This window comes from Bufo gargarizans, chromosome 2, assembly GCF_014858855.1.
Source record: "Bufo gargarizans isolate SCDJY-AF-19 chromosome 2, ASM1485885v1, whole genome shotgun sequence".
NCBI classification, from domain to species: domain Eukaryota; kingdom Metazoa; phylum Chordata; class Amphibia; order Anura; family Bufonidae; genus Bufo; species Bufo gargarizans.
Genome location: NC_058081.1, coordinates 676187663 through 676214750, shown reverse-complemented (window position 1 = coordinate 676214750; position 27088 = coordinate 676187663). Strand labels below are relative to the sequence as shown.

General features: G+C 42.3%; 1 protein-coding gene across 1 annotated transcript; it reads right to left on the bottom strand.

Annotated features, from left to right (window-relative positions):
* On the bottom strand, window positions 1-26891 carry LOC122926937 (nicotinamide N-methyltransferase-like). The gene is made up of 3 exons (XM_044278461.1): window positions 26700-26891; window positions 10543-10750; window positions 1-1271 (listed from the first exon to the last, which is right to left on the bottom strand). Exons 1-3 carry the CDS (start codon window positions 26848-26850, stop codon window positions 842-844), a joined length of 789 nt encoding a protein of 262 aa, XP_044134396.1. The 5' UTR covers window positions 26851-26891; the 3' UTR covers window positions 1-841.
* Window positions 26892-27088: the final 197 nt, after the last annotated feature.

Here is a 27088-nt window from a genome sequence, read left to right as displayed (position 1 = left end):
CGCTATGCAGATACATTTTATTGAATAACTCAGTGGCTACGCTACATTTTTAATTACATGCAATTACAAAAGTATTCAGATCTAGTTCCATATTTTTCGCGGGACAACAACTTTGAGGTACCTTTATTGGATGATCTAATAAAACACAGTTGATAGGACCAATAGCACCCATGGAATAGTCCCCTTTACCTCAGTTTGTGGGACATTCAAGGGCATTCATTCTATTATTATCAAAATATTTGTTCTTGCTAATGGGCCCAAATAGACCAAAATTCATATGAACATGTGATACACATAATTTGGCTGATTAGTGTGCAGTCTAGTAGGGGCTTTAGTCATAAGGGATACTATGAAACAGTACACTCCTCTATGTGGCTCTCCAGGTGGAACTTAAGCGGACTGTTCTATAGACTTGTCAGCTTGTCAACTTCAATGAGTGCAAGTAAGCTAATGTCTGAAATAATGTTCTTCTTCCTTTACTTCCCAGTAGAAACATTTATTTAGCAGTAAAATTGCACAATAGACCCCCAAGAGAACCATTTTAGAATATTCTTTTACCAGGAGACCAACATTTACCCATCACTTCCCATGCAAGTATGCAAAGATTTAGCTACTATACTAAGTAGTGGATACTATAAATTTTACATATGGACTGCATTATAAAGAGTTTATTTATTTATTTATTTATTGCATAAATTTATCCAACACTTTTTCCTTTTTTGAATTTTCTGAATCAACCCAACCCAAAATTACTTATTTGATTTTGCATTTTGTGTTTACAAGCTAAAGCAAGCAGACATAGACCAGCATTTCTAAGAAATGGTGGCAGAAGAATTTGCCATTACTTTGGTTTACGGGCATGAATGAAATATTGAGTGTCATAATCAGCAACATCCATCTTTGATCTATCAAGACGAGAAGTATACACAGCCTTTTCAATTTCATAACCAGCTTCTTTAAACGCCATCTCCAGCTCATCTTTTTTTGTGATCATTGCACTAAAATAAGTTTTACCAACGTAATAAAAAGTAGCATTCAGCACGCTTAAAATTAAAAGGTGACCTCCAGGTTTTATCAAGTGCTGGAATTTTTTTAGAACCTCACAATATGACTTTATGTCTTTACATGGAGCCTCAAGACAAAGACAAGAAATGAGACAATCAACTGGAGGCACAACAATAGGATCATAAGGATTTTTTTTCAGAGCATCACATTTCAGGACTTCTTTCACCTTACTGCGAAGTTTTTCTGCTTTTTTCTCCCAACCCTCCCTATAAACATACAAGAATAAATTGTTAAACCATGTAATTTGTGTGCGAAATCATAACTTAAACAAAAGCTAAATTTCAGATTCTACAGGAATACATCAAGATGGCAACTACTTTCCATATGTTCTATTAAGACAAATGGTCATCATAGATGATAGGTACCCTTCTTGGGATAATCCTCAGCCTGATTAGAAAGCAGCTCTGTAAGATCAATTATTTCAATGGTCACCATGTAATACTATATCTACTCATTGTTGAGGTTTGACCATCTACAGATGTAATTCACAATCTTTTTGTCATGGAGAGACCTTTAAAGGGAGTCTGTCACCACATTTGAGCATATTAGAGTGATCAAATAGCGTTATATGTGCCACCGAGAACTTAAAAACGGTACCTTTGTTGTATCTAATGGAGTTTTCTTTCAGCCAAAAATGAACTTTTAAGATTCTGTAAATGCGCCCTCTCAAGTGCCCAGGGCAGCGTCTCAATAGTCCGAGCCCCAGGCAGCACCTCCTCAACGGCTCATAACCACGCCCTCCGTGTGCCTCTGCCCGCCCGTTTACTCTCCTCCTCTCTCCTTTTCCACTGCGCCCGCTACAAATTTGACCGTGCAGCCGCAGTGGAAAAGGAGAGAGTAAACGGGAGGGCAGAGGCACATGGAGGGCGGGGTTATGAGCCGTTGAGGAGGTGCTGCCTAGGGCTCGGACGATTGAGATGCCGCCCTGGGCACTTGAGAGGGCGCATTTACAGAATCTTAAAAGTTCATTTTTGGCTGAAAGAAAACTCCATTAGATACAACAAAGGTACCGTTTTTAAGTTCTCGGTGGCACATATATGCTATTTGATCACTCTAATATGCTCAAATGTGGTGACAGACTCCCTTTAACCCTTTCATGACTGGGCCTATAAAAAGGCCTGAATGTCAAGGCAATTTTTAGTGATTTTGTGATTTGCATGTGGTGGTTTAGTGACCCTAACTTTTTTTATTTGTTTGACTACCAAAATTATTTTTCCAATGTTGTTTACTTGAAACTTAGGACCTTTAATTGGCATGTTTCTATTTTAGGGGAAAATTGCTAATTGTTATTAAAAAGTCATATTTTTAATTATAGCTTTATATTTCTTAAATATTAAAACCGACACAAAATTAATTATTGCAATTGGTTCCCGATTTTGTGATGATCCTTTTATATCGAACATGCATAAGTTTGAGTGAATGGGGCAACTATGGTGATGGTTTCCGTTAGCCACGGTTTCCTGCAAATTTTTGTTTTAGTTTTTTATTTGTATTTTTTTTATTTTATATTTTTACTTATATTTTAATTTACTTTTAGCACATAATATGTCCCCCAAGAGGTCATTAAAAGACCTTTGGAGGACACTGACTTTTTTTTATTTATTTTTTTGCTTGCACTGTTTCCACTGTAACTGGGGCATCCATAGGAGTCCCAGTTATAGGGGATTACAGGCCTCTGTGGGAGCATTACACACAGGCAGAGCTGATCGCATTCTTCTTAGACCCTGCAGCTCTGCTCCAGCCCTGAGACACTTGGCGGCTCTGCCGCTTCCTGATCCTCCTCCCTGAGCTACTGCAGCAATCTCCTCCTGGCACTGGACAATGCAAGAGCGGTAATAAACTGCTCCTGTCTTCTCCTCAGGGTCCCCACTGTGTCTAACTGCCAGGACCCAATCTGCCCCTGCTAGATTTCAGGAGCAGGAACTTTACAGGGCTGGAATTAAAGAGCAGCCTGACCGTTTATATATGTGCTATCTGCACAGGGTATGCGCAGATAGGACGTATATAGTCAATGGGCAGCCGGGAAGGGGTTAAAAAATAAAGTTCCCTTTCTGGGAGATCTCCACAATTATTCCACGCCTATTGTTAAAAGTACAGCATCTGCCACAGTTAAAGCTAAAATTCTGTTGAGATCTAAGAAATATATTCAAATTGCTATCCCATAAGTGATGCTTATTTAGCTGAATTTTTCAACACAAAGCACCTAGACAGATACACAGTCGTCTGATGTCTGCAGCGCTTAGCTGATGAAGGAAGTTACATTTGCTGCTGGCTTGGTGGGTATATAAGGTTGTGCGATAGGTTTATCTGCACACATATCCTTTGTAACTGTTATGGGTAAAGTGGTGATTTATCAGAGTTGCTAAAAGAGATGATTATTGACTTCGGGCCAAGGGTGACAGTATTTCTGAGACTGTGCAGTTTGTGAATATGCATTTTACTGTGGTGAAAGTTTATCGCGAGTGCACAAATGGCACCATTGTGAATAAGCCATGTGGGAACTACAGAGCACCACGTGCCATATGAAAGGCGAACACTGGCTACTAAGGTGAGCAAAGGCAGACTGACACACTACAGTGGTGCAGCTCGCTGCCAAAATGAACCAGGGGTATACCGCTTATGGGGCTCTGAAGCAAACAAAATTTCATCAGAAGAAAAGGCTTCAATTTGCATGGCATTGGACCTCTGTTAATTGGCAAAGGGTTGTCTTCTACAAAGAGTCATGTATTCTGCTTTATTGAATGAATGCACGTTGGCATGTCAGACGAGAAACATCAGAGAATAAATACCCTGCAGCCACTGCTGGAAGAACACAAGCTGTTGGTGGCAGCATTATGGTCTGGGGGATATTATACTGCCCTTCTCTGGGCTCACTCACCCATGTCTAAGACACTTTCAACCTAACCCGTTATGAAGCCATCGCTGCAGATCACAGGGCACACATAGAAATCACTATGCCCCTTAGCAAGAATCTAAATTGGGCCCCATGCCCCATTCATAGCCCCTCCCACTACCCATTCCTGGCCCCTCCCCTTGCTCAATGAACTGTGCTTGCTGCTTCAGGTTATATTGCGTGCCATCAGGGCTGGACTAGGATTACAAATCAGGCCAGGTCCCCAAACTCCAACAGCCACATATGATATTGCATAGCCAAGTACATTTTGTGTTACTTGGTCATGTCTCTATGTAAACCATCAACACAAGTAAGGAAAAAAAGTAGAACTCAAAAATGCCTAATCACAGTAGTCAGGGATGAACATTGCCTTCCCCAATAGCAATACATACCATGAAAAAAAGCTCAAAATACCTCCCCAACTTCCCCATATAAATACAACATTGCAGCACAAAATATCTCTCCAACAGCGCAAAATATATAATACCATGAAGTACAAAATACCCCGCATTTTTGTCCTCTGACAACCCCCTCCCCCACTGACAGCAGCATTGTCCCCATTTAAATGTCTCATGTCTGTTTGGTACATGCAAGACTAGAGTAGTGAGGCTGGAGTTGGAGGGAGAGAACCTTCTGTTAGAAGGTAGACTGAAATGGGTAAAAGAAGTTGTGTCATCACAGGTCACATGTTGCCGACAGTCAGATAGTAAGAAGTATAAAAGATGCAGTGTGTACAGAACATATAGTTTATAGAGCAGTGTACTGATATATGAGATATATGCAGTATAAATTATAACTCATACTTCACATATCAGTACACTGTTGTATATACCATATCTCTTAACACACTGCATTATATCTCGTACCTCTCATATCAATACACTGCTGTATTTATTACATATATATGATATATAATCAATATTTATTATATACAACAGTGTACAAGGTATAATAGATGCAGTGTGTACAGATATATAGTGTACACAGCAGTGTACTGATATGTGAGGTACGAGGTATAATAGACGCAGTGTATACAGTGAGGAACAGAAGTATTTGGACTCCCTGTGATTTTGCAAGTTCTCCCACTTAGAAATTGTGGAGGGGTCTGAAATTCACATTGTAGGTGTAATCCCACTCTGAGAGACAGAATAAAAAATCAAAAAATCAGGAAATCACATTGTATGATTTTTAAAGAATTTATTTGTCTTGCACTGCTGAATATAAGCATTTGAACACTTGAGAAACAGCAAGAATTCTGGTTCTCAAAGACCTGTTACTGTGCCTTTAAAAAGTCCTCCTCCACTCATTAATCTAACTTAGAAGCACCTGTATGGGCTCTTTAAAGACACCTGTCCACCCCACAGTCAGTCAGACGCCAACTACTACCATGAGCAAGACTAAAGAGATGTCAAAAGACACCAGAGACAAAATTGTGGACCTCCACAAGGCTGGAAAGGGCTACGGGGCAATTGCCAAGCAGCTTGGTGAAAATAAATCAACTGTTGGGGCAATTGTTAGAAAATGGAAGAGGCTAAAGACGACTGTCAGTCTCACTCGGACTGGGGCTCCATGCAAGATCTCACCTAGTGGGGTATCACTGATGAAATAAAAGGTTAGGAATCAGTCCAGATCTAAAAGGGAGGAGCTGGTCAATGAAATGAAGAGAGCTGGGACCACAGTTTCAAAGGTCACTGTCAGTAGAACACCACGCCGTCATGGTTTTAAATCATGCATTGCAAAAAAGGTTCCCCCTGCTCAAGTTATCAAATGTCCAGTCCCATCTGAAGCTTGCCAATGACCAGAGGAGGTATGGGAGAAAGTCATGTGGTCAGATGAGACCAAAGTATAACTTTTTGGTCTAAACTTTACTCGTCGTGTTTGGAGGAAAAAGAAGGAGGAGTTGCATCCCAAGAAAACCATCCCTACTGTGAAGCATGAGGGTGGTAACTAGTGTTTAGCGAGCATGCTCGGCTGAATAACTGTTCGGCTTGAGTATCGCTATGCTCGGCACATGGCGGTACTTGATCGTGTACCGCGTGTGCTTGAGTGCCATGCTCAAATCTCCTACCCGCACGTTTGCCGGCTTCTAAGCAGCCAATAAACGTTCAGGTAAGTACTGCCATCACTGTAATGCCAGTAGACATGTTGGCTACTGTCATTACAGTGATTGGCTGGCCGGATGGGTTCAAATATTGGGAAAAATATTACTGACAACAAATATATATTTTCCATAATTTATCCACACTTTGCCTATAAATGGTGTCTGCAGTGAATTGTCACATCTGCGCTGCATGCGCGTGTGTGTCAGGGCCAGATATTGGGAAAAATATTACTGACAACAAATATATATTTTCCATAATCTATCCACACTTTGCCTATAAACGGTATCTGCAGTGATCGGTCACATCTGCGCTGCAAGCGTGTTTTTGTGTGTCAGGGCCAGATATTGGGAAAAATATTACTGACAACAAATATATATTTTCCATAATTTATCCACACTTTGCCTATAAATGGTCCCTTATAACATATAACATTTAATATGAAGAAAGCAAGCATTAAAGGAAGGGGGAAGTGGCCATGATGCTGATGGTGCATGCAGAGGCCCTGGGCGTGGTGAAACTGTGCCTGCTGCCAGAGCACAAGAAGAACAATCATTCAAGATACCTAGCTTCATGTCCCAGTTTGCAGGGCTGCGCAGGACACCACTCTTGAATTCAACCCAGTGCGAGCAGGTGGTCGGTTGGATTGCAGCAGATAGTGCTTCCAGTCGGTTAAGCACCACCCTGTCTTCTATCAAGTCCAGTCTCAGTAGCCAGGAGTCTGGTCCACACAATCCTCAAACTGATCCTCCTTCCTCCCAACATTTACAGTCTGGCCAAACAAGTGATCGCACACTCGTATATTCCGATGACCTCTTTGCATTGCCATTGATTGATTTGGCCCTCTCACCAAGCACGCTTCAAGAGAGACCTGAGATCTTGTGCCCCGATTCCCAACCTCTTGAGCATCCAGAGTCACAAGAACATGATGCTGGGGAATATCAATTAGTTTGGAACGAGGTAGATGATGATGAGACGCAGTTACCAATGACTCAACCGCAATTACTGTCTCAAGAGGTTGAGGTATAGGATGATACCCAATTGTCAATTGCTGAGGTTTTGGTTAGGTCAACAAATCAGGAGGATGATCATAGTGAGGAAGTGGAAGAGGAGGTGATGGATAACGAGGACACTGACCTGAAAGCAGTACAGAGTGCGGACGACAAAAGAATAGTAGTTTGCAACCTGTGTCACACCAAAATGAGCCGAGGTGTGAACACCAGCAACCTCACCACCACCAGGATGATCCGCCACATGGCATCAAAGCACCCTAATAGGTGGGCCGAATGCCTGGGTCCACAATCTGTGTCTGCGGGTCACACCACTGCATCCTCTTTTCCTGTGTTACATACTGGCCAATCCCCTGTCCAAGAAGCAGGCCAGGATGCTTCCCGCCCTGCACCTGGACCTTTGCAAGCACCATCAGCGACCACAGCCACTTCCCTGTCCCAGCACAGCGTCCAAATGTCATTACCCCAGGCATTTGAACACAAGCGCAAATACCCAGCCACCCACCCACAGGCCATAGCACTAAATGCGCAGCTTTCAAAATTACTGTCCCTGGAAATGTCGCCATTTAGGCTTGAGGACACTGAGGCCTTCCGCAGCCTGAAGTCGGTGGCCGTCCCTCGTTATGCAGTCCCCAGCTGCCACTATTTTTCAAGGTGTTCCTGCCTTACAACAACATGTGTCATTTAACATCACATGTGCCCTGACCAACGCAGTTACTGGGAAGGTTCACTTAGCCAAGGATAGACACATGGACAAGTGCTTTCAGCCAGGGATGCTACATTTCCCTGACGGCACACTGGGTGAATGTTGTGGAGTGACTCGTACCCTGGAATGAAGCACCTGAATATCACCATGTGTTTGGCCCGAGCACCCGAGCACTACGGTGCTCGATCAACGCTAGTGGTAAAATCATGTTTTCGGGGGGGTTTTCTGTGAAGGTGACTGGACTACTGCACTGTATTAAGGAGAGGATGAATGGGGCCATTTATTGTTAGATTTTGGGCAACAACCTCCTTCCCTCATTCAGAGCATTGAAGATGGGTCGTGGCTGGGTCTTCCAACATGACAATGACCCGAAGCACACAGCCAGGATAACCAAGGAGTGGCTCCGTAAGAAGCATATCAAGGTTCTGGAGTGGCCTAGCCAGTTTCCAGACCTAAATCCAATAGAACATCTTTGGAGGATGCTGAAACTATGTGTTGTTCAGCGACAGCCCCGAAACCTGACAGATCTAGAGGAGATCTGTGTGGAGGAGTGGGCCAAAATCCCTGTTGCAGTGTGTGCAAATCTGTCCAAGAACTACAAGAAACGTTTGAACTCTGTAATTGCAAACAAAGGCTTCTGTACCAAATATTACCTACATATTTTCTCAGGTGTTCAAATACTGTACTTATGTTCAGCAGTGCAAGACAAATAAATTCTTTAAAAATCATACAATGTGATTTCCTGATTTTTTTTATTCTTTCTATCAGAGTGGGAATGCACGTACAATGTGAATTTTAGACCCCTCCATGATTTCTAAGTGGGAGAACTTGCAAAATAACAGGGTGTTCAAATACTTCTGTTCCTCAACGTATATGGTCAGGTATATATTATGGTCACTGTGAGGTACATGAGGTACTGGTGGTTGTAACTGTCTGCAGTCATATATATATGAGTGAGATACGAGTAAAAACAGGGAATGGTGGGTGAGAGCAAATGAAGAGAAAAGGGGAGGACCTCCTTTTGTCCAGTCCATTCTAGTCTGCAATTGAGAGCTTATGGAGCAGTTTTTCTCCTTGCTGTTGGGGGTTGAAGGACCTGTTATGATGTCATCAGAGGTCCTGGCAGATGCACCTTTCTAACCTGGGAACTACACTATTCTCTGGCAGTTCCTTAACTAGATATACAAGACCTGTGATGATATCATCACAGGTCCGTTCACTTTCTCCACTGATGAGGGATTCTAGACTGAAGCTGGATAAGAGCCTGTATTGAATGTAATTAGGGGGCAGGGCTTTGGTTCACTGTGGGCCCCACTTCCCCATGGGCTCCATAGCAGCTATGTGCTCTGTCTTTATTAGAGGTACGCCACAGAGTATGCCCATACCTGCTGATTGTCTTTCCTAGGAAGGATGGGATCTTCCAGCAAGACAGTGTGAAATGTCACATGACTAAAAATGTCTGACATTGGTTGGTAGTACATGACTAGTGATAAGCAAAGTGAGCTTCGTATCCTAGAACCAAAGTTGCATCACTCAAAACTTTATTTAAATACTGCACAGAGGTTCATCTCCGTATAGTATTCAAATATATGGGTTCTGGGGAGTTGAAATGAGTTAATTTGACATTCGATTTTTTTTTATTGAAAACCATTTTAAAACAAGAGTCTAAAGTCGGCCTCGGTACCGATTGGTACTTCTGTACTGAAGCCGACTTCGGAACCAAGTTTTAAAATGGTTTTCAAGTTGAAAAATCGAGGCCAAAGTTATTCACCAAAGTCTTGCTAGACTTCGGTGAAAACGAATTTCCGTCACCGGAGCCCATATATTTTAATGATGCACCGAGACAGATTTCCGTGCAGCATTAAAATGAAGTTTGGAGTGAATTGACTTCGGATCTTGGATTTGCTAATCCCAAAATGTGACCAGTACTACCCTAGCCCCCTATTTCACCAGACTTGAACCCAATAGAGCATCTGTTGGACCACCTCGATCGTCGTGTTTCCTCTATAGATCCTCCACCATACACCTTCCAGCAGCTGTGGAATGCACTGCAGTCAGCATGACTCCAGATACCTGTGACAACCTACCAGGACCTTATTGAGTCATTCCCTGACTATCTAGCTGCTGTCCGCGCTGCACACAGAGGTTACTCAGGATATTAGCTGGTGTTCATAATAATGTGACTCAATTGTTTCTCCAGTAAGAACAGTAGATGCTTAACCTTTTCAACCCTGGTTTTTCGTATTTGCGTTTTCATTTTTCACTTCCTGTCATTCTGGGGCCATAATTTTTTTATTTCCTTATGGGGGTTTGTTTTTTGAGGAACAAGTTGCGCTTTCTAATTCCACATGTGCAGCAGCCATTTTAGGAAAAAATTTGATTTGTTATCACGAAGCGTGAGAAAATTTGGATTTGGTGTGAATCTAATTTTTCCTGAAATTCGGATTGAATTCCACTTCGTCAACTTCGATTCGCTCATGTCTAATGGTGACCATTTATATTAACAGCTATCTGTGCAATATATGTACAAGCCAGGCCTGCTGTTGCAGAATGGAGACCCTCCTGCATACCTGCATAATAATTTTAGATGCAAAGGCTGAAACAATTTGTTACTGGAGGCACAAGCTATTTCCCTATCTTTGTGTTATGCTTGTACTGTTTTATTAGATTGTATGCTGTGTATTAGTATTAGCATAAAAGCAGTGCAGACTGAAATGACATACCTTTCTTGATATTTATTCAGATGGTGTAAGCTTAAAAATAAACTACCTGTTTCCCTCCAGCTCACATACACGTTTGATGATGGGAGTCCAGTCAAAAGCATCTGGATCCTTGTTCAGCCATTTTCGGAATTCAGCACGGTTTTGCTCAAGGAAATCTGAGACAATGATTTTATCAAACACTTCACAGGCTGAGAGATGCTGATAAATGGTAGGTCCTGTGCCAAAATCAAGCAGGGTATCTCCTCTTACTCCACCTTAGAAGACAACAAAAATTTGAAAAAATTATTAGAAGTTTCAAATGACTACCACAAGCCAACCCTAGCTAAGGGTAAGGTAGATGTTCACCTCCGAAAAGCCCAATTTAATGATACTGTACAGGGCATATGTAAGAGCAAATTTAACAGCTAGTGTCTTCTGTTTCTATTCTTGTGCAGTTATTTTGGAAAGTGTGATCTCGGATTTAAAAGTTTGAGGACCAGGGATGTGTGGAACTCATATGAGTGTTCATAAGTGCACATTTATTCAGCATTCTCTTCTAAAGTGCTACAGGAGTGCCATTATTATAAGCTACATATGCTATATAATTGTCCAGATGCAGCAGAACCAAGTTCGTAATTTTGCATAACCCTTTTTGATATCACAATGCAACACATATACCCCTTCCCAGCACATGTATCGGGTGTGTTAAGGTGAGGACAACTTGGCTAAATATTCATCCCCCATTTTGTATACATGCTAAACTCCATTTTTTGTCTCTCTGATAATTGAAGTAGCTTATGGAACTAAAAGGCTATGTACACCTTTGGGGACAGTTAAAAAAAATGTATTACTGCAATGAACTCATTATGAGGTACATATCAATTAACTGGTGTTTATTAAAAATATGGAGTCCTTTTCTCGGTACAGAGCTGAGATGCTCTATTAGCAGGATCTGAATTTTCTCTCTCTTCCATCAGGCAGGGAACTGACGGGCTCCTTATCTCTGCTCTCTGACCTTGTAAACACTCATTGAAGCTCAATCCTTATCTTACTGATATGAATGTGGCTTAAATAAGTGTTAATAAACTCTTAGTGATTTAGAGATAAGGATTCACACAGCTACAGAAACAGTTAACCCTCTGTGACAAAACGGCTCAATATTTTTATTAAAAACCAAGTTAAAAAATGATTTTTAGCCACAAAATGATTAAAATGCAATTATAAAAAAATTGCTCCTGAAGGTGTACATAGCTTTTAAAGTGGTATACAAAAGATATTTAAGCAGGTGGCTCACTTTGATTTGCCACGACAGGTGCGCAGGTTCAAAAAACACCCCTTGGTTCTAATGGATATAAATGGATTGGATAGAACCGGCACTCGAAACAATCGGATTGTACGTGGAAATAAATTAAAATTATTTATTAAACAATAAGCTATATTCTGTGTACATCAGAGTAAAATCACAATAAAAATCACATAAAAGGCATATAAAACATATGTATATACTAAATGAATATCTCTGATATAGAGAAATCTCAAATGCTGGGCACAGCAGGCTGCATCCGTGTCCCCCCCAATTGGGTAAGGTTGTTAGATCGCAGGCGTCTGTGACAAAGCAAAATGGTGTATTTGAAATATATTCAGTGGTATTTATGCGTAAGGAATAAAGCTATGTATAGATGGATTCAGTAGCATGTATCCCACATAGTCCTAAATTTATCACCGTATAGGATAAGGGATAGAGAATAGTCAGATATGGTCTATATTTTGACCATGAATGGATTGTCCAGCATCAATAGCAATCTCAGATTCACAAGCACTTGTCCAGCACGTCTGTAATCACAGTGCCTGTGCCGCCTCTCATGCAAAGAATCGGTATAGTTCCACTGAACTTGATGTTACTCACTGTGTCTCCGTGTAGGCTCACTCGGTTAGGTCTGCGGAGGGATTTCTGCCGTGGCGTCCCACGCTTTAGCTTTTCTCCGCTGTATTTGTGTCGGGTCCAGTTAGTAATGGGATCCCGTCTCTACTCTCGTGAGAGACCTATGTTAGACCTATGTTAGCTGTTTCAGCTGTTTCGCTTCGGCGAGTCTTACAACACTTACTGGTCTTCTATTAGTGGATGTATTCTCTCCGTCCTTTTAGTACATGGCCATGTACCGCTGAGATGATTCTTTCCATTACCTGTGAAAGAATCATCTCAGCGGTACATGGCCATGTACTAAAAGGACGGAGAGAATACATCCACTAATAGAAGACCAGTAAGTGTTGTAAGACTCACCGAAGCGAAACAGCTGAAACAGCTAACATAGGTCTAACATAGGTCTCTCACGAGAGTAGAGACGGGATCCCATTACTAACTGGACCCGACACAAATACAGCGGAGAAAAGCTAAAGCGTGGGACGCCACGGCAGAAATCCCTCCGCAGACCTAACCGAGTGAGCCTACACGGAGACACAGTGAGTAACATCAAGTTCAGTGGAACTATACCGATTCTTTGCATGAGAGGCGGCACAGGCACTGTGATTACAGACGTGCTGGACAAGTGCTTGTGAATCTGAGATTGCTATTGATGCTGGACAATCCATTCATGGTCAAAATATAGACCATATCTGACTATTCTCTATCCCTTATCCTATACGGTGATAAATTTAGGACTATGTGGGATACATGCTACTGAATCCATCTATACATAGCTTTATTCCTTACGCATAAATACCACTGAATATATTTCAAATACACCATTTTGCTTTGTCACAGACGCCTGCGATCTAACAACCTTACCCAATTGGGGGGGACACGGATGCAGCCTGCTGTGCCCAGCATTTGATATTTCTCTATATCAGAGATATTCATTTAGTATATACATATGTTTTATATGCCTTTTATGTGATTTCTATTGTGATTTTACTCTGATGTACACAGAATATAGCTTATTGTTTAATAATTTTAATTTATTTCCACGTACAATCCGATTGTTTCGAGTGCCGGTTCTATCCAATCCATTTATAGCTTTTAAAGTGTTGGCTGAGGCCAGCAGTTCTGATGGCATGGTCATATGTTTCTATAGGTCGTTTTTGTAAGACTTTTTGAATACTCTGAATAACTTTAAAGGTTTTGTATGTGTCTTCAATAAAACAGAGTAAGTTTGAGTTCTCCAGCTTGCTGCATCTAATTGGGAACCGTCTTGCAGACTGTGAAGCTTGAGACACAATCTAATTATTTTCCTAACGGCATCAGGGTGATTTCCCTAATGGAAGGGGGGTTATTCTGTCTTCACTCACTCAATTGTGCGCTCACCTTCCATTCAGACTGCAAACTGAGCATAAATTACACCATAGACACAGTCCACTCACCCCCTCCCAATACATCCTGCCACCACCTGTCATTATGACCACTTCACTAAAACACAGTACGCACAGACATACAACTCTCTCAGGCATCAAACACTCATTAAAAGGCTATGGATTCTTAGAGCATACAAGGGCTAAACATTATTCAGACTACAGAAAAAAGACATGCAGTACTTTTTCCCCCATCTAAAAAACAGATCTCAGATAGAAATGACTCAAACAGATGAGAACTGATGCAACAGGATCAGTTTTTTTTTACAGGGTCCTGTTTTTTGTTTTTTTTTCTCTTCTTCTGACAGATCAGAAGAAAGGAAAGCTAAACGGTGATATGAACTCAGCCTTAAGGGCAGGTTCTCATTGGCAGGTAATTACGTTATTGGTTCTATTATAATAGATTTATAACGGAATAAGGAAATTTTAGGGCGGAAAGCAAAAAGGACTAACGGAACCGTTATGTGTCCCCATAGACATGTATTAGGATGAATCAAAACAGGATGCCACCCCAGCAATGCAACAGCCAAACCACAACCGCAGATCCTCAGCAGTCAACCATATAGCAAATGAAGAGAGGTAGCGGCAGGATCTCCGGTGAATCCTTTATTCGGACGGACTTTACAGAAAGTGTGCCATAAAATTAAGCAGCAATGTTTCGGCTGTATCCCAGCCTTTATCAAGCTTGACAAAGGCTGGGATACAGCTGAAACGTTGCTGCTTAATTTTATGGCACACTTTCTGTAAAGTCTGTCCGAATAAAGGATTCACCGGAGATGCTGCCGCTACCTCTCTTCATTTGCTATTCCAAAGATAGGTTATCAATATGGGAAACCTGACAACCCCTTTAATGAGGCTGTGGATGTCAGAGACCCAAAGAGGCTTGGCCTGGGCCCTTGACTGCAGTACCACCAGTACTGCCCTGGTGGTAGCCATCAATTACTGCTGCATGAAGCAGGGAGAAACTAGGAGTCTGCTGTTTTATTAGGCTCTATTAGACAGTAGATGTTTTTCCTGTGCTATTAAGGAGGTTTAGTACGTACCTCCCAAATTTGAAGAAACGTAGAGGGATTACACCAGAATTAATGTTGAGTGTAGAACTTTGCAATGCTTGGGTGTTCTACCAAGCACAATGGAAAAACCCCAGGCACCCCCTGCTCTGACAAGGGAAGTGTGTTGGGACTCTAGTTCAGTTTCCACTGGAATTTGAACTCCCAAAAGCTAAAAAGCTGAATGCTAAACTGTAGCTGAATGCTTAACATGTAGCTGTATAGAGTAGTGGTTAATGTCCTTGCCTGTAATGTACAAGCTTGGGAGTTCAAATCCCAGCAGAAACATTTCAGAAATAGAGATTCAATTTATAAATGTTATATTTTTTTTAGTAATTGTAAAAATGCATGGCACAAAATACATGTGTAATTACCATATATATATTTATTTAGATAAAATCATACTTCTGATATACATGAATGCATAATATATGGGAAACTACTACTGATGTTTTTAGCCATAATATATTTACATATATTATAATGTATTATATTATATATTCTAAATATATCATATATGCAAATATATTATTCCTAAATAGTTATGTATTTTAAAAAATTGTTTCTGCCAGGATTTGAACTCCCAAGCTTGTACATTAGAGGCAAGGACATTAAACACTACACTATAAAGCTACATGTTAACCTGCCCAGAAATATAAAATAAGTCTTCTGCTAAATAGGAATACTCACCAAATCAGAAACTACTGTGAGATTTTTCTGACACAGTTTAGCATTCAGCTTTATAGCTGAAGTAGATAAGGTCCTTGCCTCTACTGTACAAGGGGTTGTGAGTTCAAATCCTGGGAGAAATTTATCAAAAATAGATGTTAAATTACATTTAAATACACTGACTGGAGCATGCTCACTAAACACTAACAAGCATGCCTGCAGAATTTTTATTTATTTTTTTACATTAAGCCATGCCTCTAATACCACCCAGTCCCATCCAGCCCTCTTTGTTCCCCCCACACATTAATACTGTCTCTTTGTGCCCCCCACACAATGGTGAGGCCTATTAGGGCATCAACATAGTGCCACTTCAGAATAGTGATGCCCTGTAGTGACCCCAAATAGTTTAAAAGGGTTCTACTGGAATTAAGAAAATGAAAATACTTAGGTTGAATGGTTCCAAAATTAAAATTATTTTTATGTGCTCCTAACACCACTCACTGTGCATATATATGCCCTCATACCTATTTTTCATGTTTGTGCTTTCTTTCTCCCTGTCTGGATATCAGACTATCCTGGAAGATCTGTTTGGATTTTTCCCTTCCTGTTTACGTAGCTGCTCTGCGCAGTGATGAGTCACAGGCTGGTCATGCCTCTCCACACTGATCAGTCTGCAGGAGCTACTCCCACTATACCTTCTGTGGCCATCTTACTACAACCACACATGACTCTTGCAAGTCTATTCTATATTTCTCACAGTCCACAGGCTCTTCCCTCACCATCTCCAGAGTGCAATAAACAGCTTGAACAGCAAGCACATCAAATCACATGTTTGTCTAATCCTATCATGTACTATACAGCCTGCTAAGTCTGTATATCATAGTGTGTTGTGTGCGATACCACCTGCTGAACTGAGATCTAATCCCATCTTGCACTATACTATCTTGTGTGTATCTAAGCTTATTGTTAGCCCAGCTCCCTGTACCTGCGATTCTGTCCCCACACGCAGGTACGGGTGCTGGGCTTCTTCACTCCTTCCCACTGCTGCACGCCATGCTGACAGGCGCGGGCAGCAGGGTTCTTACTGTGGTTTGCATTCCTGCATCTAGCATTTCCCTCCTGGCTCTGAGCAGAGCTTGCACTGTGGCCCAGAGTTCCTTGTGTGTATTTGGGGTGTTTGCGGGCATGTCTCTCCTCCCTATGTGAGGCTGCCTGCGCATGCCCTTTCTCTTCACCTGCCTATGGCTGGCCTGCAGGAGGTATTTAAAGTTGCCTCCTTCTACAGGAAGGTGCCAGAGCAACTTAGGTTCCTAGCTAGTCTAGTTTTCTGTTTGAGCAAAGGTGTTCTGTTGGTTCTTGTCATTCTGTGTATTGGACTTCTGATTACATTTTACAGACTTAGCCTGATAGCCGCCTGCCCTGACCCTGATCTACGTTTACAGACTTTTCCTGACTGCCACCTGTCCTGACTTCTCCCTTCATTCCGTGACTATACTTTCGTCTGATCGGCCTCTGGCCTCCCAGCATCCACTGGGTGTATTGTGTCACCTGGAGGTCAGTCCAATGGGTTCACACTCTGGTACCGATTCCCTCGTGTTCCAATTCCCCTCTGAGGTAGCACCTGGTACTCCCATCGGGAAAGTCTCTCCTAACCATTAGAGTTAGGGTCCATTCACACGTCCGTTGTTTCTTTCCTGATCTGTTCAGTTTTTTGCGGAACAGATCTGGACCAGATCTGGATCCATTCATTTTTAATGGGTCCTGAAAAAAAATCTGACATTGTGCTGTCCGATTTTTTTCAGGACCCATTGAAAATGAATGGGTCCAGATCTGGTCCAGATCTGTTCCGCAAAAAATGGAACAGATCAGGAAAGAAACAACGGACGTGTGAATGGACCCTTATTGTGTGAAGAACGAGGCGTGTGCTTAGACTTTGCCCTCGGAAGGAGTGGGTCATGTGGGGCAGCGGGTTCTCACTTATGTCAGATACTATCTGGTGGGCCTATCTACATCTATCATCTGTTATACAGTCTATGTGACGAACTGCGACCGCCGCGGCCACAATACGTCACGAAACCGTCACAGCGCCCCTAGTGGTCAATCCGCAAACAGGCCTCCCGGCCACTTTCAGCACACCGACAGTCTAACTTGAGTCCGTACAGTCGATAGGCTGAAAGCGCAGGGATTGGACCGCCAACCGACCGCCAGTAAGCGTGTGAGCGACCAGACCGGAACCACACACAGGGTAGTTTAACTGCCACCACCTTGCAATTTATGGGAGCAAGGAACCCACTATCTAGATAACAGGACCGAGTAGCTTTCTCTTCGGAGAGGCTAGGGTAAGTTTTTGCAGTGTTTGAAAACAGGCATATGGCTAGAGAAATGACTTTGAGGTCATTTATTATATATGTATATACAATACAAATTATCACGATGCACAGTAATTATTAACACAATAATCAAGGAAAGTATAGTCCAATAAACAAAAGGGAGAAAAGAAAGAAAATACTTAGTTTCCGCAGAAAAGATGTCCGTTGGTGAAATAGTCCGTTGCAGGGATAAAGCCCAAGAAGCCTTTGTCCAGTGTAATATGCCTACAGCCCACGGGTTCTCTGGCTGAGGCCCTCTTTAGGTGTTGTTAAAAGTGGAGAACTCCTTTAGAAGATTCTAGGTCTTTGTTATAAAGGGTCCCAGAATCAAGGCGGGGAATTGAGAGTCCGCCTGCTGGGCAGGCTGTATTCCTGAGGTGAATGTCAGTTCTGAAATATGGCATGTGCCATATCGCGGGATGTCTCCGCTGTACACAAGTAACAAGCACATATTCACATTCCCCACAAAATATGGAGTTCAGGGATACAAAATATTACTATTATAACTGGTTCTATGATGGGGTAACACCATAACTTTACCTGGGCACATCTTAGAGTTATGTTTGTCCTATGTAAACGTCCAGTGAATTCTGAGCGACACGATGATGTAATTTTTACGTCCGTAAGATGCATGGTCTCTCTTAAAAAGGTAAAAATCATATCTCAGATTCCTGTTGCAATCTGGGAAACCTTGGTGCCGGCCTGTCTGCAGCAAGCTAGCTTACAGACCCTTATGGCAGCAACACCAAATGGCTCCCCCCAGGTGTAGTCTTCACACCTAGCTGTGATATCTCTGCAGAAAGGGAAGCTCTTTTGTCAACCTAAGGAAGCCAGCTGTAATTGTGTTATCTGCTGGGCATCTATTGACTGACTTGAACAAAAGGACTATGTTGTTCTCTGGGTACAACAGAAAGACAGAAGGAGACACTCTGAATAATCAAATTGTAGGTTCTGGGGCCTAGGGAAATAATTACTGTTTAATAGACCTACTGATCAATAAGGCAGAGTAATATTGGGAGGACAGTTCAATATTCTCGCGGATCATCCGTGACAGTCTACTTTTCCTGTAGTAAAGGTTCTTATGTGTGATGCTGCCTGCTGAGCTGTGTATCTAATCCTATCTTGTATAATACTGCCTACTGAAGTGTGTATCTACACACAACCATGTCCATTTTGTGGTCTGCAAGTTGTAGATCCACTAAATAAGGATACTTATTCTGACTCTGATTGTTGTGATAGTGATCTATCCCTTGTGAGACCTCTATGCTTGGCCTGTATAAGCCGATATAATCACTGCGGACAATCCTCATCAGATAGCTGAACTCACCAATACCGTGTTCATCCATAAAGTTGCTTTATTCTGTACATCAGACAACAGTATACAACAGAATGAATAGATCTCAGTGTTATGTAGTTAAAAGATGATACTTTCTTTAGTGTACCATGCAGAATACATGTGTCCTGTTAGCTGCATCCATGATACAGGAAGTGCAGTACTCCAGAAAAAGGGTGGAGCATTACATATAAAGGAAATGTGTCATAGATCTCAGGGAAGGGAACATGGAAAAACAAGTGCATTACCAAAAAAAAAAGGCCACTAGATGGCAGTATATAACTAACCATTGATATATACGCAGAAAATGGTTCACTATATAAATTCCCATCTACATTCATGTAAATAATAGCCGAGTAACAGCATAATACTGTCTGTATGCGATCTGCATTTTTTTGCTGACCCATTGACTTTTATTAGTACGAGGTCTGCATTTTTAAGGACCAGACTGGGACATGTTCTAACCTTTCGGGAACTGACATATGGATGTGGAAAACACATGGACGTCAGTGTGCTTTCTATATCCATATGTAAGTTCCAGTAAGGATAGAACATGTCCTATTCTGGTCCTCAAAATGCAGACCTCAAACCCATAGAAATGAATGGCTTTGCAAAAAATGCAGATCGCACACGGTCAACCTTGCAACTAAAATGTAATGTTAAGTGCAAGATAATGCACCTGGGGAATAAAAACCCAAGAGCAGAATATAAAATCAGTGATACAGTCCTAACCTCAGTATCTGAGCAAAGGGATTTAGGGGTCATTATTTCAGAAGACTTAGGCCCCTTTCACACGGGCGTTGCGGATTGGGGCCGGATGCGTTCAGGGAAAATGGTGCGATTTTGACACTAAAACAAGTCAGTTTTCACTGCAATTGCGTTCCATGTTTGCGTTTTTTTCCGCGCGGGTGCCAAACATTGTAATGCGTTTTGCACGCGTGTGAGAAAAATCTGCATGTTTTGTACCCAGACCCGAACCCGGACTTCTTCACAGAAGTTCGGGTTTGGGTTAGGTGTTGTGTAGATTTTTATTATTTTCCCTTATAACATGGTTATAAGGGAAAATGATAGCATTCTTAATACAGAATGCATAGTACAATAGCGCTGGAGGGGATAAAAAATGTAAAAAAATAATTTAACTCACATTAATCCACTTGATCGCGCAGCCCGGCTTCTCTTCTGTCTTCTTTGAGGAATAGGACCTTTGATGACGTCACTGTGCTCATCAAATGGCCCATCACATGATCTTTTGCCATGGTGATGGATCATGTGACGGACCATGTGATGAGCGCAGTGACGTCATGAAAGGTCCTTTTCCTGTGCACAGCAAAAAAGAAGACAGAAGAGAAGCCGGGCTGCGCTATCAAGTTGATTAAGGCGAGTTATATTTTTTTTTTATTTTTTTTAACCCCTCCAGCCCAGTACTAAGCATTCTGTATTAAGAATGCTATTATTTTCCCTTATAATCATGTTATAAGGGAAAATAATAATGATCGGGTCCCCATCCCGATCGTCTCCTAGCAACCGTGCGTGAAAATCGCACTGCATCCACACTTGCTTGCGGATGCTTGCGATTTTCACGCAGCCCTATTCACTTCTATGGGGCCTGCATTGCATAAAAAACGCTGAATATAGAACATGCTGTGATTTTCACGCAACGCACAAGTGATACGTTAAAATCACAGCTCGTGTGCACAGCCCCATATAAATGAATGGGTCCGGATTCAGTGCAGCTGCAATGCCTTCACGTCACTCATTGCACCCGTGTGGAAAACTCGCTCGTGTGAAAGGTGCCTTAAAAGGTAGGCAGACAATGGAATTGCTAGCAGAATGCTTGGGTGTATAGGGAGAGGCATTTCCTGGGCACAGTTATTTTTTAGGACACTGTGTGCCAATAATTATTGAAGGAGAACTATCTGTGTGTAACCTGTATAGGGAGCACAGCGGGCACAGTATTGGGGGTGGCAGGATGGAATGTTCAGAAGGTGGGAGGAAGATGGAAAAGTAGGAAACTAAGATGTCTGTCTTTCAAACTCTGCAGAGAGAAGAGATGGCTGAAAAAATCATCATGGCGGTCTGGTCTGAAAGGAGAAGATGAGGACAGAGAACATCTACATCAATGGAGACGTCACTGGATGTAAGAGGTATGGGGCGCTGTATTAGGCTACTTTCACATCTGCGTTAGTGATTCTGGCAGTTTGTTCCAGCAGAGAACAGCCTGCTGGAATTCACTGGAACTGGCACTGCTGGATGCAGACAGAATGCCCGCCGGCCCCATTGACTATAATGGGGTACGGCAGAGATCCGGCCACAATCTGGCAAAAATGCAGAGAATCAGAGGGACCGCATGCTGCAGTTTGTGTCCGGCCTATCCCTTGCATTTTCAGCTGGATCAGGTGGCCGGAGCCTAGTGTCGCAGGTGTGAAAGTAGCCTAACCCTGTATTGTTTTGTATTGCTCTAAGTAATGTTAGGACATAATAGGCTAGGTTGCAAATTTAGCTGGGGGGGGGGGGGGGGGTAGGCACATTCTTTGCACAGAGGCCCTCTGCTGTCTGTGTCCGCCCCTGTGTGATATACTTGTGATATGACCATGATCAGCCCAGGGAACATGGTCCATGTGCAGGGCGCATCTCCCAGGCCGACCACACTCTCCTGACTAGAGCTGATTGTATCACAGTAATGTATCGCAGCCATTCTCTATCTGATGGAGGGGGTATGTAAACATGATTAGGTGAGTACACGACAACTTCCCTGTGGTCATATAAAGACTTACTCACCAGAGCTATAGTGGGAGTAGCTCCTTCCCTACATTATTATCATACAGTCAATGCAGGTCAGGGACGTCGCAGTCGGCCTGGAAAATGTCGCTGACACATGGACTGGAACATGAAATTCCTGGTCCGAACATGGTCACTCATACTAAACCCCCATAACAGTGACATCCACAGGGCCCCCATAACAGTGACATTGACAGGACCACCATAACAGTGCCATTTCCAGAGCCCCCATAACAGTGACGTTCACAGTGCTCCCCATAACACTGACAAACACAGTGTCCCCCCAGAGACCTCCACAGTGTCCCCAAAACAGTGACCTCCACAGTGTCACCATAACAGTGACATCTACAATGCTCCCCAAATGACATCCACAGTGCCCCAAGTACCAACTACAGTGCCCCCAAGTGCCATCCACAGTGCCTTCCACAGTGCCCCCAAATGCTATACAGTGCCATCCAAATGCCACTCAGTGTCCCCCAAGTGCCTGACACAGTGCCCCCCAGTGCCAGCCACAGTGCTCCCATGTAATTTGCCCCATGTGAAATCCACAGTGTCCCCCAAATGCCAGACACAGTGTCCCCCAAGTGCCAGACACAGTTCTTCCAAGTTCCAATCTAGTGTCTCCAAGTGCCACTTAATTTCTAGACAGATACAGTGCCCCCAAGTGCCATCCACAATGCCTTCCAATTGCCATCCACAGTGCCATCTTGTGCCAGAGTGCCCCCTAATTTCATCCAGTGCCCCGTGTACTACCCACAGTCCTCCAGTGATATCCACAGTGTCCCTCAAGTGCCATCTAAAGTGCCCCAAGTTCTATCCACAGTGCCTCCCCAGTGACATACACAGCATACCAACAGCACAGAGGCTGATCGCTAAGCTGCAATTCATGCACAGTGCTTATATTGCGGTGTGCACTAGTCAGTCAATTAAATTTAACCTAGCGTGCTTGCGTGGGGAAAGAAGACAGCCCAGCAATTTTTCTCTTGTAGGAGGCGGTGAGGTCAGTAGTGAAGAACCGTGGATAGGGCAGGTTTTCTGTGTACTAATAGGACTGCGGCCATTTTACTTCCCCTGATGATTGCTCCCCAGACAAAACAAGCCACTATAACTAATGAAAGATATTTGAGAATATATTTATAATAAAGTAAAATTTAAGTATTTTCAGTACTTTTATTTTCTTACTTCCAGGAGAACCCCTTTAGGGTACCTTTCACATTCTAAATATTCACTTCATGCATATAACCAGTGTGACCATGCATCATCCATACAAAATGGTCTTTCTTGTTTAATGTGTAAGAACTTGACTGCTCTGCATAGAGTCCTGAGCTGAACCCTGTTGGATGCCAATAGAAGGGACTGGAATGTGGACTACATGTCAGGATTGTCTGCCAAACATAAGTGCTTAATCACAGTATCGTTCTTGTAGCCAACTGCACTTGAATCCCTACAGGTATGCTGAAAAATGTAGTAGAAATCCTTTCCAGACAGTACAGGCTTTCATAGCAGCAACAGGGGACTGACACAATTTGGGGTTTTATAATGAGTGCTTCAACATGCGAGTGATGCTTGGGTGCCCACATACAGTCAGGTCCATAAATATTGGGACATCAACACAATTATAACATTTTTGGCTCTATACACCACCACCACAATGGATTTGAAATGAAACAAACAAGATGTGCTTTACCTGCAGACTGTCAGCTTTAATGTGAGGGTATTTACATCCAAATCAGGTGAACGGTGTAGGAATTACAACAGTTTGCATATGTGCTTCCCACTTGTTAAGGGACCAAAAGTAATGGGACAATTGGCTTCTCAGCTGTTCCGTGGCCGGGTGTGTGTTATTCCCTCATTATCCCAAATACAATGAGCAGATAAAAGGTCCAGAGTTCATTTCAAGTGTGCTATTTGCATTTGGAATCTGTTACTGTGAACTCTCAAGATGAGATCTGTTCTGCTTCCCGTTATTGAACTGTTGGGTAACACTAGTCAGACAGCTTAACAATAATTCAGAAGTCAAGAAACGTGAGACATCAGATCTGTTTGCATTCTTTTTTTCTGAATAACTTTGTAAAACTTCAACATAAGCATAAAAAAAACATATGTGTCAGTACATTAAACATTATACAGCAGCCTCACTCCATGAGTGAGAGTACTCACAGACAATTCCATCATTAGTCCAGGAATAGATCAAGAGCTCCTCTGCATACAGCCTGCTAGATCCAGGAGCAGTCATGAAATGGAGGAAACACAGTTCCAGGTTAAAGGTTACTGCCTCTCACTCTGAGAAATATACCACTTCCTGAGAAGCTCTGGCAAGATAATAACTAACTCTGACCACTAGATGGCAGCAACGTCAAACTAACATTGCAGTATAATCTGTAACAGCACATTGCACACATTTACTATGAACAATATGGGCAGAACAAGATCCAAAGAGCTGTCACTATCAGGGAAGCAAGCCATCATTAGACTGAAAAAGCAAAGCAAACCCATCAGAGAGATAGCAAAAACATTAGGCGTGGCCATAACAACTGTTTGGAATGTTCTTAAAAATAAGGAACGCCCCGGTGAGCTCAGCAACACCAAAAGACCCGGAAGACCACAGAAAACAACTGTGGTGGATGACCAAAGAATGCTTTCCCTGGTGAAAAAAACACCCTTCACAACAGTTGGCCAGATCAAGAACGCTCTCCAGGAGGTAGGTGTATGTGTGTCAAAGTCAACAATGAAGAGAAGACTTCACCAGAGTGAATACAGAGGGTTCACCACAAGATGTAAACGATTGCTGAGCCTCAAAAACAGGAAGGCCAGATTAGAGTTTGCCAAACAACATCTACAAAAGCCTTCACAGTTCTGGAACAACATCCTATGGACAGATAAGACAAAGATCAACTTGTGCCAGAGTGTAAGAGAAGAGTGTGGAGAAGGAAAGGAACTGCTCATGATCCTAAGCATACCACCTCATCAGTGAAGCATGGTGGTGGTAGTGTCATGGCGTGGGCATGTATGGCTGCCAATGGAACTGGTTCTCTTGTATTTATTGATGATGTGACTGCTGACAAAAGCAGCAGGATGAATTCTGAAGTGTTTCGGGCAATATTATCTGCTCATATTCAGCCAAATGCTTCCGAACTCATTGGACGGAGCTTCACAGTGCAGATGGACAATGACCCAAAGCATACTGCAAAAGCAACCAAAGAGTTTTTTAAGGGAAAGAAGTGGAATGTTATGCAATGGCCAAGTCAATCACCTGACCTGAATCCGATTGAGCATGCATTTCACTTGCTGAAGACAAAACTGAAGGGAAAATGCCCCAAGAACAAGCAGGAACTGAAGACAGTTGCAGTAGAGGCCTGGCAGAGCATCACCAGGGATGAAACCCAGCATCTAGTGATGTCTATGCGTTCCAGACTTCAGGCTGTAATTGACTGCAAAGGATTTGCAACCAAGTATTAAAACGTGAAAGTTTGATTTATGATTATTATTCTGTCCCATTAGTTTTGGTCCCTTAACAAGTGGGAGGCACATATGCAAACTGTTGTAATTCCTGCACTGTTCACCTGATTTGGATGTAAATACCCTCAAATTAAAGCTGACAGTCTGCAGTTCAAGCACATCTTGTTTGTTTCATTTCAAATCCATTGTGGTGGTGTATAGAGCCAAAAATGTTAGAATTGTGTCAATGTCTCAATATTTATGGACCTGGCTGTAGTTTTGCCCACTGGTATGTCATAGAAACTTGCTGATGGGAACAATAAACTTTATTTTTGATCAAGAGACACAGGAAGCTTGGTGCTCACTGTCACTTAAAGTGATTACAGTCTATAAAAGGTACAATAGGTTGGTGGCTTCTCTCGTACTTCATGGGTGATGCCTCATGCTCATGGCCGTATTCTGTGTCTGATCTGCATCTTTTGTGGATTGCACACAGAACATTTAATTTCTATGGGTCCACAAAAAATAAAAAAATAAAAAAAACGATCCTTGTGCTGTTCGCATCCATTCCGAAAACTATAAAACAATACAAACAAAACCTATTCTTGTCTGTATTGCGGACAAGAACAGTCAATCGTAGTGATGGCGGTGAGAAAAATGAGGAGTGCACACGGAAGGTGTCTGTATTTTGCAGATCAATGGTTTGTGAACTGAAATAATTTATACTTTACCAGAAGAACAGTAGTATCGTATTAACAGTAACATTAATATACTGTATATGCCTTAGTAAGTAGCAACCCAGTCAAGCTACAGAGGAGTCATAAATCAGTAGTGAAGTTTGTCAATCTGGGACAAAAACAGGAATATTGAAGTAATAAAAATAGCAGGGTATTACTGTAGTGCAGCGGCGGCATGAAGCGCACGGCATCATAGCAACCAATGATGCCCTGCGCTCCTGCTGTCAGCAGGATGCCAGGCCGGGATACCACGGACATTCAGACTAACTGGCAGTGTGAGAGCAGTGGTGGCGACAGAAGGGATTTTCCAGGGCACTGAGCTGTAATCAGAGGTTTATTTCTAGATCAGAGATTCTTTATGTTGATTCAGATCCGAATCTCTCATCTCTAATGTTGAGCTCGGCTGTATCCGGCAGTGCCAAAGATGGAATTGGGTGATAGGCCGCAGGGTTTGCCCACTGTATAAATGAACCACTTCAATTAAATGAAATTACGGAACCAATTACCTTTAGTGAAAGTTTCATGCAGATGTTTTAATGCAAAATCGGTCCATTCTCCAAAAAGCATTCCTTCCCCGGGCACGTAGTATGTCTGTAAGTAATCCTGGGGGTTAAATTCATCAATGTAGTTTTGCTGAGACGAAGAATGGGCGGCCATGGTGATGGGTCCTCAGACTCTCTGATCGATGCTTCAGAAATAGACCTGATTGCATAATGATATTTTACCAAATGCGCATCATATACATTGTAGCAATCAAATACACCAATAGTCTCCTGTAAATATAAAGATGCTGCCACATTTCAGAGTTTTTTAATGCTGTTTTTGAAGAAAAAAAATCAGGTTTCAATCTAAAAGGGAGAGAAGGTATAAAGAACAGATACTAATTCTCTTTTTT

Coding starts and splice junctions, on each gene's coding strand:
- LOC122926937 (XM_044278461.1), bottom strand. CDS start 26,850: ATGGCCGCCCATTCTTCGTCTCAGCAAAACTACATTGATGAATTTAAC. Junction 10,751..26,699: donor GCATGAAACTTTCACTAAAG/GTAATTGGTTCC, acceptor TTGTCTTCTAAG/GTGGAGTAAGAGGAGATACC. Junction 1,272..10,542: donor TGTGAGCTGGAGGGAAACAG/GTAGTTTATTTT, acceptor GTATGTTTATAG/GGAGGGTTGGGAGAAAAAAG.